The sequence below is a fragment of the Brassica napus genome, chromosome C9, assembly GCF_020379485.1.
Source record: "Brassica napus cultivar Da-Ae chromosome C9, Da-Ae, whole genome shotgun sequence".
Classification (NCBI taxonomy): domain Eukaryota; kingdom Viridiplantae; phylum Streptophyta; class Magnoliopsida; order Brassicales; family Brassicaceae; genus Brassica; species Brassica napus.
In genome coordinates, this window is record NC_063452.1 from 60970486 (window position 1) to 60984697 (window position 14212).

At 37.9% G+C, this 14212-nt stretch overlaps 3 protein-coding genes across 11 annotated transcripts; all 3 read left to right on the forward strand.

The window, feature by feature from the left end:
• The first annotated feature begins 28 nt into the window (after positions 1-28).
• Positions 29-4815, forward strand: LOC106358319 (MADS-box protein FLOWERING LOCUS C). 9 transcript variants are annotated; one of them, XM_013798074.3, is made up of 8 exons: positions 40-364; positions 2785-2842; positions 3275-3336; positions 3415-3514; positions 3600-3641; positions 3866-3907; positions 4085-4165; positions 4309-4815. In XM_013798074.3, the coding sequence occupies exons 1-8, from the start codon at positions 180-182 to the stop codon at positions 4732-4734; spliced, it is 996 nt and encodes a 331-aa protein (XP_013653528.1). In that variant the 5' UTR covers positions 40-179; the 3' UTR covers positions 4735-4815. The 9 variants fall into 9 exon arrangements, with proteins under 9 accessions (XP_048625344.1, XP_013653525.1, XP_048625347.1 ...); XM_013798075.3 differs by having other exon boundaries at positions 41-364; positions 4333-4815; XM_013798076.3 differs by having other exon boundaries at positions 41-364; positions 4343-4815.
• Positions 4816-4966: 151 nt separating this feature from the next.
• Positions 4967-8187, forward strand: LOC125593170 (protein DOWNSTREAM OF FLC-like). The gene is made up of 2 exons (XM_048769392.1): positions 4967-7305; positions 7609-8187. The coding sequence occupies exons 1-2, from the start codon at positions 7149-7151 to the stop codon at positions 7878-7880; spliced, it is 429 nt and encodes a 142-aa protein (XP_048625349.1). The 5' UTR covers positions 4967-7148; the 3' UTR covers positions 7881-8187.
• Positions 8188-8329: 142 nt separating this feature from the next.
• LOC111209845 lies at positions 8330-12418 on the forward strand. The gene is made up of 2 exons (XM_048769391.1): positions 8330-9102; positions 9245-12418. The coding sequence occupies exon 2, from the start codon at positions 10749-10751 to the stop codon at positions 11799-11801; it is 1053 nt and encodes a 350-aa protein (XP_048625348.1). The 5' UTR covers positions 8330-9102; positions 9245-10748; the 3' UTR covers positions 11802-12418.
• The last annotated feature ends 1794 nt before the right edge of the window (positions 12419-14212 follow it).

Genomic DNA, 14212 nt, shown 5'->3' on the forward strand with positions numbered 1-14212 from the left:
AAAAAAAAAGGAACCCCTTGCCCGAGGAAGAAAAAAGTAGAAGTATATGGACACAAAAATAGAATGAAATAAAAGGAAAAAAGGAAAAAAGAAAACATAAAACGCTCAGTATCTCCGGCTAGTGGAAACCGGACCTCAAGATCAAATTAGGGCGCAAAGCCCTGTTGGAGACAGAAGCCATGGGGAGAAAGAAACTTGAAATCAAGCCAATTGAGAACAAAAGTAGCCGACAAGTTACCTTCTCCAAACGACGCAACGGTCTCATCGAGAAAGCTCGTCAGCTTTCCGTTCTCTGTGACGCATCCGTCGCTCTTCTTGTCGTCTCCGCCTCCGGAAAACTCTACAGCTTCTCCTCCGGTGTTAAGTACGACTTTTACTATTCTGGGTTTTCCATTATTATTGTTAATTACTAACTTTTTTTCAGAAAAAAATATAATTATTTTTAAAAAATATTTCCTGCGAATCTTGTGTGGTTTTCTTGGTTTGTGTGTTGCTAGATACATGAGACAACCAAATCGAAGGACGAACAATGTTACAACTTTTCTGCATGGATTTTTTTTTTATTTCAAAAAAAAATTGCATGTCCTTCAAGATCTTTGACACGCTGTGATGCATACTTGATGTTACTTCGTGAAGCTTATATCCATCTTTGATTGTTAGTTCATCAGCTTTTTAGCTTTAGGAACTCCTTATGTTTCAGAAGAGTTTTATGTCAAAATAATTGTTGATTCATGTTTCTCTTTGTAGAGTAATTAAATCTATTGGATCTCTCAGATTTGTATGCAATGAAATGCACTTGGGGGAGATCTATAGAATCGCTGTGAGGTTGATGCTGAATAATAGATAGTGTAGATTATTGTAGATCAATTCTTGTAATTTCTCTTTATACCGTGAGGTTATTACTTGAAGCGTACCAATATAAAGTTTCCTAACTGATTCTTAATAATTTGCATAAAGATAGTACTTTTGAATTTTGGTAGTCTTTTCAGTAAAAAAAAAGAATTTTGGTAGCTTCTGGAAAACACAGACTCACTGTTAGTTACTTTTATTTGATCTAGTATCGATTGCGGTTCTTTTAATCGGAAGCGTTGTGTGCATATATAACTCTTTGTCTCACACATAATGTACACTAATTGGTCTATTTTAAGACCGACTAGATTCTGACCCGTATTTTTAAAGGGTGACCCGTTTTTTTAAAGGGTGGATATATTTTTTGTTTTACATTTTTTAAAAAAAATTGTTTTTAGTTATATTTGTATTTTTGTATAATATTTCTCTTAAATGATTAATAAAAAGTTTTAATATATTCTATTAAAATAGTTGGACCGTACCTATATCAATATGTCATGTTGATGTTTTAATAGAATAGATTAAATTTAGTTTTCTCTTGGATTTTCGTACAATACAAATATACAATGCAAACCCATGTAGATAAAGTTAGTGGGATTGATGGTATATTAATAGATCAGCAAGTCTGGTTTAAGGTATGCCAGTGTGCGACTATGGACTAAAATATATAAGGTATAAATGATTTTCTAGAAGTTTTTCTCCCTTTTATTGATTTGTTATTATAAGATTATCCCAAGCGTTTAGTTTCGCACTCTAGTAGTTACGGCACATGCATATGCTACATTATGTAATTGGATGATAGCTTTTAATCGAACTTTGTAGCTTTGTTCATTTGAATTGACAACCCACAACATTGTAGCTTTTGTTATGGAAATGTACGATCACACAACCTTGCATCTCGTTGTGTTTCTTGTTGTAGGCATTGACAATAACATAACGTATTTCCTTTGGTGCCTCTTGGAAACCAACCACCTCACCAAAACCTTTCTTCATGGAGAAAATTCCAACCCCTTGTCAAAATTTAAATTTGGTGAAGTGTTAGCTTAACCCTATAATATTAACCAACTGATTGTACAGGTTTGGCGATGTTAGTGAAGATCGCTGGTCATGTCTCAATTATTTAATACTTGTTCACTCCTCACACTGAATATTAGTTAGGTCCAGCCTTGGAATAGCTAATCGAGATTAGTTGTTGAGCAAAAGAAGAAAGGCTTTTAGAACCTGGAATTTGACCTTTAGTTACTCAATAACGCAATTGTGCATCCTTGATTTTGTTGCAAAGAGCTTAACTTCACGGTGGAATTGAAACCTTTTAACAAAACTGTTGAATTAGTGGAACTGTTTTTCAAATTTGCTGGGACTTCTATAAAGTCATAAATAAGATTTTTTTACCGTGTTCAGCTGTTGCTTCTATGGATTACCTCTACGCCTTAATTGTTTGTTTGCATTTACGATTGCGTTTGCATGTTCTAGTTTTCTAATTACTAAAATGTCGATGGACAATATCCTTGAGTGACAATTTCTTTTTCGTTATATCAGTTTACAATTTAAATGTGAAGCCATAAGATTCATGAGACAACCAAACTTAGGGTAATTCGTGGTAAATACTAGAGTTCCTCTTTTCCTTGGAAGAGGTTTTTTTGGAACACGCCTTGGAAGAGATTAAAAGATCATCTGACCATTAAAATACTGCTTAGAAAGCATAAGAGTGAAAGTTATAAAATAAGAAATGGAAAACCAAATGTGGTTCTGCTTAAACGTAAATATTAATTTTTCTGGAATGTTAATGAAAACTGTGTGTGTGAAAATTGAACTTTTGTCTCTAATTGTCTTCTGTGCCCTATACATGTTTCATAGTTTCCAGTTCATTCTTTCAAGGGTTAGCTGGTAGTTTTGATCCTAACATACTTTGATTTTTTCTCGTCTTCTCTCCAGCCTGGTCAAGATCCTTGATCGATATGGAAAGCAACATGGTGATGATCTTAAAGCCTTGGTAATACAGGCGACACTAATCTTCTATTTGATGTAGTTTCTTAGGATTAAATTTACCAAATGCCTAGATAGTTTCTACCGATCAGTAGCAATTCATGTAGGTTTGATTTTTTTTGTGGGGTGGGGGGTGTTAGAATGTATTGGCATGCCCGCACTTAACGGTACACATATAATTACTATTTTGGAGCTGTAGTTATCAAAAGTTTGTTTTCAAGATCATCAAATTGGTTATACAGAGATTGATGATCATCAAATTGGATAGGAGTGGGTAAAACACATGTTTAGCACCTTAAATTTGTGGAGATCTTGTTTTAGGAATTGTGGTATTAATCCATTTATTATATATTAGTTCCCTTAGTGATCCCTATATATGAGATGATGGATCCTCATGCACAACCAGATTTTTAAGCTTATATTACTTCTCCATGGACAGGATCGTCAGTCAAAAGCTTTGGACTGTGGTTCACACCATGAGCTACTGGAACTTGTGGAAAGGTTAATACTAACTAAAACTCTTCTCTCCTTTGATCACAGAGGAATTAGGGTTTCTTGTCAATCTATGAATATATGCAGCAAGCTTGAGGAATCAAATGTCGATAATGTAAGTGTGGGTTCCCTGGTTCAGCTGGAGGAACACCTTGAGAACGCCCTCTCCGTAACAAGAGCTAGGAAGGTACGTTACTTCCGTGATGTCTTCTCTTTTCTTACTTTGTTTTTCAAGAACAACCGTGCGCTTAGATTTAATTACTTTGTTGCAGACAGAACTAATGTTGAAGCTTGTCGAGAACCTTAAAGAAAAGGTTAGATATATGCTTCCAAGTTTATAGCTAGCACTTTAGTTATATTATGGTCGTGTTGTCTTAGTTTATCTAAGTCTGCTTCATGAGGCCGCAAGCCTATCTCTAACCTATTGCCAATGTATCCTAGTCTTTTCAGGACCACTAGAATGTTTTGAATTAAAAATCTGAAGTTAAGTCTATAAACTTTATATATGAGTAAATTGATGTGTTGATCTTTAAACCAGGAGAAGTTGCTGGAAGAGGAGAACCATGTTTTGGCTAGCCAGGTAACTAAAGTTTTTTTTTTGTTACGGTTTAAGTTTCGATCCGATTGGCACAGTTCAAGTATATAGTTCTTACTTTTACTTGCTCAAGGGTCCAGTGGTGATTAAATAACCAGGTTACTCGCACAAGATAGTTCTTACTTTTACTTGCTCAAGGGTAATATGTATTTTATGTTACAGATGGAGAAGAGTAATCTTGTGCGAGCCGAAGCTGATTATATGGAGGTGTCACCTGGACAAATCTCCGACATCAATCTTCCGGTAACGCTCCCACTGCTTAATTAGTTACCTTTAATCGGCGAATAAATAAAATCCAAAACATATAATTAAAACAAACAAGATGTGTAATTATCCCCTTGTAAAGGGTGTACGTTGTATAATCTTAATACTCTCCGTCTCGGGAGGCTTCGGGTGTAAAACTATTTCAGATTTATGCAGCGTGGGACAGTTCTTCCGGTGGCTGTGGAATTGGAGGCATTTTCTCAGGAAATAACCTAAAGCGCATACCAAACCTGAGCGAGCCTCGCTCCCATGTATCTTCAGCTCTTATGGCAGAGGCCATAGCTGTTCGCCTCGCGGTTGTTACATCCGTCTATTCAAACGTCCGATCCCTGGCCGTTCTAACCGATTCGCTCTCCCTCGTCTCTCTACCGAAGAAGGAAGCCACTCAACCTGAACTGTTCGGTATCATGTTTGATATCTATCATGCTTTGTCGTACTTTGATCGGATTTCTTTTCACTTTATCTCTAGGACCTTTAATGGCGAGGCTGACTTGGTGGCAAAGTCTGCTCTCACTCTGCTTTCTGTAAACTCCTCTGTTGGAGGATAACACTTTTATGTTTGAATGAATGAATGCATTGTTGTTTGACCAAAAAAACTAAAAAAAAAAAAAATCTATGCAAGACACTTTCAAATTTGGACCTTGCTTTGTCGACAGAGAATTACTTCGAGCTTGCTTGTGTATCCCTCTGTTCGGTTAAAATCTGTGTTTGCACTTTGACCCAAAACAACTTTGTTTGCTTCTAACATTTGCACCCAACAATAAAAAAACTGTGTTTGCTTCACGGCGAAGAAGAATACGGCTTACTTTGCAAAGGAGACTTGGGGACTCCTTCCCTAGAGGCATCCCTTCCATGTCCCACGCATGCATCCTCATCGCCACCTCATCTTCGTACTCCTCCCTCCTTAGGCCCTGTTCGTTTCAGAACCGCTGCGGCAGCAGCAGCGACAGAAAATATAACAGTGATTCTATTAATTAATGGAGTGAAACGTGGGTGAAGGAGCTATTTAGTGTCGCAGCGGCAAACAAGAGACGTCGCTGAAAAAATTGGCGTCCATAAAAGACGTCACGGAGTTATCCGGAAATCACTTCCAGCGACTATTTCTGTTCCACCATAGCTACTTCGCTCTTCATTAGTGTTAATTTTCTGGTCGCTGCCGCAGCGATTCCGTAACGAACAGGGCCTTAATCACATGTTCAAAGAATGTTTCTCATACGGCTTCTTTGCCTGACTTGGAGGAAGGAGAGTTCCGTGTTGACTTATCGGCTTTCCAGACTTGGGGACTCTCTGGCGCTTTCTCTTTTGTGGACTATTTTGTTTGTATTTAAGACGTGTAGTGGCTGTCATCGGTTCCTCTGGGCCCAATAAGTCTTGTTCATAAGATCAATTGCTGCTAATGTAACCGACCATCAAATGGACAAGACTTTTACTAATCCCGCGGTCACTTTCACCTTCCAAGTACCAACGTTTTTCCTGTTATTATAAGCCACGGTTAACGTCAAAACTGAATTTAATCAAGACAAAATTAATTAGTCATCACTATTTATAATTTTTATTTAAATTAAATAATACTGTACATAACCAACCTACGATACAAAATCATGGATCAACATGGTATGGAAAAGCCATTACGCAATTTGAAGAGGAAATTTAATAATTTTTATCTAATAAAAACATATTGTTTTCTTGGTCTTCTACTTAAAAATAAAAATCAACGCCTTTGATTCAGTCTAGAAAACTCTGTGAAAACGATTTTTTTTGTTATTTTTGAATGAATGTTAAATTTATTCTGATCAAATTTTTTTTTTACAACCTATGTAACTTTGTTTGAGTTGTGTTTATAGAAACTATTTAAAAAACTGATTCTAAAGCTCTCATCTTCTCTCATCAGCTTGTAAACCAAGCCTGCAAGTGTGTGTCAAAGCTGCCATTTGCAGAGCCTCGGAGTGAGTCAATGCGGTCCCTGACAAGTCTGTCTATGTAGTTACTAAGGCGGCCTCGATCTTGTAGATGTTCACCATGTTTTGTTCTTTTCACGTAGACTGAAGAAATGATAAACTAATAACTAGTGAAAATAATCCTGAAAATAACAATCTATACTTGTCCAAAAAAATAAACCGTAGCTCGAAACATAGAGGTTGTCAATGTTCACCTGTAACTATGTAGTTACTAAGGCGGCCTCGATCTTGTGGATGTTCACCATGTTTGGATTTTGCATCTCTTGCCGGCCAAGCAATCATTGTCAATGCCTTCTCCTGACTTTGTTAACTGTTTTTCTTTAGCGGTTGTACCGTCGACGATTATGTGTGTAGTCCTACTCCGGCAACTTCTCTGCACTTCAGTGTCACTGCAACGTCGGGAGATCCATGCATTTTCAGAGACGGTTTTCAATTGTTCTCAAAACCCATTGGTTGGGTTCTTCAACGTCAATGTCGACTTTTGTATGTTCTTTCAAACGCGGGCTTTAGGACAACAAGCGAAGATTTTCTACGGGGTTCTTTTTTCCTTAGCCACATCTATCTTTTTTATGTTTTAGTTATGTTTGCTTATCATTTTACCGTCGAATATCTCTTCGGTTGTAATCGACTTAGCCCATTGGGCGTTTAATTTTAATATAAGCATTGGTTGTTAAAAAAAAAAGCTTAAAACGTAGACTAGAATTAACAAGAACCGTACGAGTTAGACATGTGGAGGAGGCAACACAAACTCTATCCACATTTGCCGTAGAAGGCGGAGGAGGAGCCGCAATTGGATCTAGCCGACACTAAGCAAGCTTTTTTTTTAATTCGCACACGATGCGATACACTTACATCTTTGATACATGTGCCTTTCAGCTTCCTTCTTATATATACTAGGTAGCTCGCAAATAATTAATTCACAAAACCCCTTCACAAGCAACAAACTCTCAAAAAAAAAAACAAACTCCAAAAATTATAGTATCATTCTTCAGTTGTTTATGTAGATGGCTAGATCATATACACCTCTGCTCGCCGTGATGTGTGTTTTGCTACTGCCACTTGCGGCCATGGCGGCTGGAACACCATTTCATATAGAAGGATGTGTTTACTGCGACACTTGCCGCTTTGGATTTGAGACAATCCTCACCAAATATATCACCGGTGCGTATATTTTCATACTCGTTCGCCTCGTATTTTTCACTATGTAATTATCAATTAATCATTTGGATCTGATAGTAACATGCAAAGTGACACAATATTGTATTTTACATGAAAATTACATCAATCTCAAATATATAGACTGGCGTTTGAAAGTAAGACTAACGATTATATTTTCGGCTACTTATATTTTCTTCTACTAATCATATATACCTTGAGTCCTTACTCAATTTTTTTGTTGTATGTTACATTGTTAGAAACACGGATTAAAACTTTGAATATTTGGGGGTGCTGTTTGAATAATAGGGGCAAAAGTGAAAATAGTGTGCAAAGACAGTGTGACATTGAAATCGGAGGTTGTCGGTGAGGCGGTGACAGGACGCCGAGGAAGATACAGAGTTGCCGTCGAAGGAGACCGACAGGACCAGCAATGTCTGGCGGTGCTCGTCAATAGTCCTATCTCCAACTGCCAATTCCCTGATCCTGGTCGCAACACTGCCACCGTAATCCTCACACGTTCTAACGGTATCGCCTCTACTCGCCACTTCGCCAATGCCATGGGCTTCTTCCGGGACTAACCACTCCGTGGTTGTGCCAGTCTCCGCAAACACTACCTCCGGTGATTATTGAGCTATTTGAGTCATTTGACTCACCTTATGTTCATGCAACAAAAACAAAATGTTGATTTTTTTTTTGTGCGTAATACTCTAGTTGAGTCTCTAGACACATATAAGAAACTATATAAAATAAACTTGCAATTTTAACTTTTCTGTTGTGATGTTAATGAAGAAGAGAAATTTATAAACAATTTCATCGTCCTTGCCTAATGTTTGGCATTATTCATACTTCAGCTGTGATAGACTGATATCTATTTCTATGTTGGCTCTTTTCTCCTGCTTTTCTAACATCTACCTTTTTTGTTTGTATCTTTGGTTCGTGTTTAATTCCTATTAAACATTTTTTTCTTTCAAGTAAGCCATTTAACAAGGAAAAACTGTTGGTAAAGAAGAAAATTATTTGTTGTACATTTGTACATCATATTTTTACTTACAAGAGAATTACATAATGTTACAAAGCTTTCGTATGAGAGCTTACACAAGATTCTTACTGTAGGTAAAAGTTAGTGATAGAAGATGTTTATCAAAGTTAGTTCACAAAAAAACATATGATTAGATAAAATTTATAACATTTCTATCTTCCATCATTGTTTAAAGTTTCAGTTAACTAAGAAGTGTGAGTTGCACCAAAAAAAAACTAAGAATTGTGAGAACTGTTGTGTGTTGACAATAAAAAACAATACTAAGAATTTAAGATATTTTTTGTTGTTGATGAAATGTTTATAACAGGTACACTAATCTATTAATATAATGGGCTTGAATTTTTTTAATGATATTGGGCTTCATTGAACTTCGTATACAGTGAGACCACGCGTCGCTAGCCAAATAACGTTCGCAAAACTGATGTTAAAAAAATAGAGATCGGAAAAAAAATCCAGACGGTTTTCGGCCTCAACGAAATCAAAAACCCTAATTTCTCCACTCTTCAGATCTCCCACCGGGTGCTTATCATCTTAATTCAATTCAACATAGTTTGAATTATTGAAAGTATCGATCTTTCCTTTTGTGTAAAATGAGTGAAGATAGCAGCAAATCAGTTTCCGAAGAAACCCCCGTCTCGCTTTGTGTGATTTAACCAATCTTCCAAAGAAGAGAGATGATCTGTTTTGAACATGGTGACAGATACGTGGATCAGCAAACTGATGGTACTATTATAATAAGCAGTGATACCGAGATAAGGGAGGTATTGCCTCAATGTCATAATTTAACAGTGAAGACTTGCTAAAGTCTTGCTCTTGTTCTTTTTGCCTCGTAGCTGCTTCTTGGGCTTATGTGTTATCTATGTTGATTCAAGTAAAGTTATTTAACTATGGGATTTGTTTCAGCTGCTTGTATCTGGTCGGATCTTCATTACCAGGATATCAAAGGTTGATTATCCGGTAAGTCAGTTATAAACTATGTATAAGCCGCATGCTCATCAGGACACCTAGTAAGTACTCTTGATCAAACGTTGTATGGATTCAAATTCTATTTACTGTTCGCAGGTGTGAAACTTATATATATGTAATATATCTTGATGTAATGTATATATGCTTAAAAGAAAAGAACTATGTATATGGACAGCTGCTCTTTGTATTAGTTCTTCCCCCAAACTCTTTGTATCAAGTGGAATATAAGGTTGCAATTAGTGAGATGTCGGCTCTAGCTGATAATCTACAAAGCTTAAACCACTGTTAAATAACAAAATAACAAATAATAATAATCAGGATGCTCATACATATCAAATCTTTCAAACATGTTGAATATTGCATGTACACTCTCTTAATTAATGTATGCACTCATTAAGGATACTATCTGGAGCATAGTCCGTTTACTATATATGTAAGTAAATGGTCGACGATCTATTTCCCAATCATAACTGTAGATCCTAAAATCTACACTAAGTATTTGATAATGTTTGAAAGTAAAACTAGGGAAGATAATGTGGGCAACGATATCCTCAGAACACAACGATGTAATCAGGTATAAGTCGGCGAAAATGGACTATATTCGCAGGTCGAATATCATAAAGATATCGGGAGGAGGAAGGATCGTGACTGAACTCGAGATCGAGCTGCCTACGTACCCGTTAAGGGATCAAGTCATAACGTAGTTCGATTATCATCATCTCGAGAGAGATGTCGGTTTCATCTGTCTCGGACGAGATGTCGGGTTCATTGGTGGGCGTCGTTAGTTTTAACCTCAGAAGAGGTTCGTTTATATGTCATAGAAAGACTTACAGCGGCTGATTTATGAATATATCTAGAGATCGATGTCAATGAATAAGAAATCGCGTCCTTTGTTCAATACAATCTCGTTGTTGGTGATTTCAGAGACGTCCTCTCGTTCAAGAGGTCTTGCTGAGACCAAAGTCTCTCTTGACGTTTAATGTTTCCTTCATTCTTTTGTTTATCAGATGTCCCCTTCTTCTCGTCTCCCAAGGCCTATTTTATATGAGAATCAGGTTGTTGCAAGAAGCTCGTAACATGGTTGGTGGTTTGTTGCAAGTGCTCCCCTTTTTTAGCTATGACTCATTCTTTATATCTATCGACTCCGATATATGTGGAGAGTAATCCTCTTGATCTTTGACTCATTAATTATCCAAAGAACCTCGGGCTGGCCGACGTCGCGTTATGAGCTCTCCTAGGCCCGTTTAAGCTTAACTCAAAGTAGTCGTTAACCGGTTTTCTTATTCTTTCGGCGGGAGGGATTTAGTGCTAAATCATGTATCAACAATAACTATCATATAGCATCAGATCCCCACCAAACTATGACCTAGTGTCAGGTCTCCATCAACTACAAGTTGTAAACTTATTTCTCCCCGAATTGAAAGTTACAAACTTATTCGGAATGTCAGGGAGACAATATTCATTGTGGCCAGTCTTTCTTACTCCATACAACCTGCCACCGGAGATGTGCATGCAACGGGAGTTACTATTCTTGACCATATTAATACCTGGTCCGAACCATCCAAAAAGGTCCCTGGATGTTTTCCTACAACCACTGATAAAAGAGTTGAAGGATTTGTGGTCAACAGGGGTGACGACGTATGACTGTTCAACGAAGACGAATTTTACGATGCGAGCGATGCTTTTGTGGACCATAAGTGATTTCCCTGCCTATGGGATGTTGTCTGGATGGACTACACATGGGAGATTAGCTTGTCCATATTGTAATGGAACGACAGATGCGTTTCAACTGAAGAATGGTAGGAAGACAAGTTGGTTTGATTGTCACCGTCGATTTCTTCCCATTGGCCATCCTTACCGAAGAAACAAGAATTTGGTTAGGCACAAAAGGGTTGTGAGAGACACTCCTCCTCCATATCTAACTGGAGAACAAATTGAAGCGCAAATCGAATACTACGGAGCTAACGAAACAGTTCGTTGGGGTGGTAATTGGCATGTCCCTCGTAATATGCCAGATTCTTACGGTGTTCATCACAACTGGCACAAGAAGAGTATATTTTGGGAGTTGCCATATTGGAAGGATCTTCTTCTGCGCCACAACCTCGATGTGATGCATATAGAGAAGAATTTCTTTGAGAACATCATGAATACAATATTGAATGTCCCAGGGAAGACAAAAGACAACATAAAATCGAGGTTGGACTTGCCGGATATTTGCTCAAGAAGCGAGTTACATATTAAAAGCAATGGACAAGTTCCCGTTCCGATATTCAGATTATCTTCAGAAAAAAAGTCGGTGTTGTTCAACTGGGTGGCATCAGAAGTGAAGTTCCCCGATGGGTATGTTTCGAATCTCTCTAGATGTGTTGAAAAGGGTCAAAAGTTCTCTGGGATGAAGAGTCATGATTGTCATGTATTTATGCAACGACTACTGCCCTTTGCATTTGCGGAGCTACTTCCAACAAACGTACATGAAGCACTTGCAGGTACGTAGTGTATTATATCACAATAATTTACAAAATAATATATGACTAACAATGTGTTTAATTTTTTTTTGAATATAAAAGGCATTGGAGCATTTTTCAGGGATCTGAGCACACGCACTCTTAAAGAAGAAGTTGTGGAACAGCTTCAGGAGAACATTCCCATCTTATTGTGCAACTTGGAGAAGATATTTCCTCCCGGATTTTTTGACGTCATGGAGCATCTAGCTGTCCACCTCCAATATGAGGCATTGCTTTGTGGACCTGTACATTACGGATGGATGTATTAGTATGAGCGAGCCATGAAATATTTGAAGGGAAAAGCAAAGAACCTCGCCAAAGTTGAAGGTTCTATAATTGCTGGAAGTTTGACGGAAGAAGTTTCTCACTTCACATCGTACTACTTTGCGTCAAAAGTACGTACACGGAGAAGAGCTCCAAGAAGATATGATGATGGTGGTGTTGCGCCAACATATGCAGTTGCTGGTGTTCCAGACATCTTTAGCCAGATTGGGCGACTCGGTGGGAAGTCTAAAGAGGTTTGGTGGTCGAGTGAAGAAGACGCTCATAGTGCACACACCTATATTCTACTCAATTGCGAAGATCCATTGATGCGTTATTTTGAAAGGTAACATATATTGACACTTCGAAACACATATAAGTATAATTAATTGTATAATTGCGAGAGATTCATTCCTATAAAATGTGATTTTACAGCCTATTTGTTTCTCAAGTCGAAGAAACATTTCCTGGTATATCCACAAGTGACGTAGACAAAAGGAAAGATCAACACTTCATTAAGTGGTTGCGGAATCAGGTATTAACTAAAACGTTTTTTTCATACATTATCTGTATTTCATTAACATTCTCTCTATTTTTGCAGGTTGATTATGACGACGACGATGCAGATTATCCTAAGTGGTTACACGAAGTAATTCAATCTCCACTTGTAAAGGTCACCACATCACAGATGTATTTCACACGAGGCTATACTTTTCATACATATGACTATGGTAGACAGCGGGCGACCAGTAACTATGGAATATGTGTGAAAGGGGAAACAGATTTTTACGGGATCTTGACGGAGATTATTGAAGTCGAATTTCCAGGGATACTGAAGCTGAAATGCGTCCTCTTCAAATGTGAATGGTTCGACCCCGTCGTCAACAGAGGTGTTCGGTCTAACAAATTCGGTGTAGTTGATGTCAACGGTGGACGAAGGTACAACAAATTCGAGCCTTTCATCTTAGCTTCACAAGCAGACCAAGTTAGCTTCCTTCCATACCCTCGGATGAGAGATTCAGGTATAAATTGGTTAGCAGTGATCAAAGTTACACCTCGAGGACGAATCATCAGTGGAGAAGAACCACCATTGCAAGAAGAACATATAAATGAAGTTGAGGAACCTGAACAAGAAATTGATGACATCCTTCTCATTGATCCGCATAATCACGAGTACGAAGATCTTACCGATGATGCCATAGACGAAGCTGTTGAAGACGAGTTTAATGAAAATGATGATGTTTCTAGTGATGACGAGAATGTCGATGTATCCGATTGATGTATTTGTTTTATGAATAAGATGAGGGAGTTTGTTTTATGAATAAGATAATGTGGGGATTGTTTTATGAATAAGGTAATGCCGGGAGTTTGTTTTATGAATAAGCAAATGTGGGAATTGTGGTTTGGAATGGAAATAAAGATGGGGTTTGGAGTATATGAAGTAGAAAATAAGGAATATGGGGTTTGGGGTTTCGGATTCAAGGGATTTAAACATAACACTCGTTAATTCCACGTAACAAAAAATCGTAGTAAAGGACTTGTAGGTCAACGAGGAAATAACGAGGAAATATAAAAATACAGAACGCGGGACTCGTTAATTCCACGTAGGACAAAATCTTCGTAAATACCACGTACGATGAATTCGTCATAAAAACCACGTAGGATGAAATCGTCGTAAATACAACGTAAGACAACGAGGAAATAACGACGAAACCTAAAAATAAAGATGGGGTTTGGAATATATGAAGTAGAAAATAAGGAATATGGGGTTTGGGGTTTGGGGTTTGGGGTTTCGGGTTTGGGGTTTGGGGTTTCGGGTTTTTGGTTTCGGGTTTCGGGTTTAGGGGTTCGGGGTTTGGGGTTTGGGGTTCGGGGTCTAGGGGTTTAGAGTTTGGGGTTTCGGGTTTAGGGGTTCGGGGTTTCGGGTTTCGGGTTTTGGATTTCGGGTTTCGGGTTTCGGGTTTGGGGTTTCGAGTTTGGGGTTTCGGGTTTAGGGGTTCGGGGTTTGGGGTTTCGGGTTTTGGATTTCGGGTTTCGGGTTTCGTGTTTCGGGTTTGGGGTTCTAGGGATTTAACCATAACACTCGTTAAAAATAACGACGAAACTTAAAATTAAATATGGGGTATATGAAGTAGAAAAT

Coding starts and splice junctions, on each gene's coding strand:
- LOC106358319 (XM_013798071.3), top strand. CDS start 180: ATGGGGAGAAAGAAACTTGAAATCAAGCCAATTGAGAACAAAAGTAGC. Junction 2,843..3,274: donor GTGATGATCTTAAAGCCTTG/GTAATACAGGCG, acceptor CTCCATGGACAG/GATCGTCAGTCAAAAGCTTT. Junction 3,515..3,599: donor CCGTAACAAGAGCTAGGAAG/GTACGTTACTTC, acceptor ACTTTGTTGCAG/ACAGAACTAATGTTGAAGCT.
- LOC125593170 (XM_048769392.1), top strand. CDS start 7,149: ATGGCTAGATCATATACACCTCTGCTCGCCGTGATGTGTGTTTTGCTA. Junction 7,306..7,608: donor CCTCACCAAATATATCACCG/GTGCGTATATTT, acceptor TTTGAATAATAG/GGGCAAAAGTGAAAATAGTG.
- LOC111209845 (XM_048769391.1), top strand. CDS start 10,749: ATGTCAGGGAGACAATATTCATTGTGGCCAGTCTTTCTTACTCCATAC.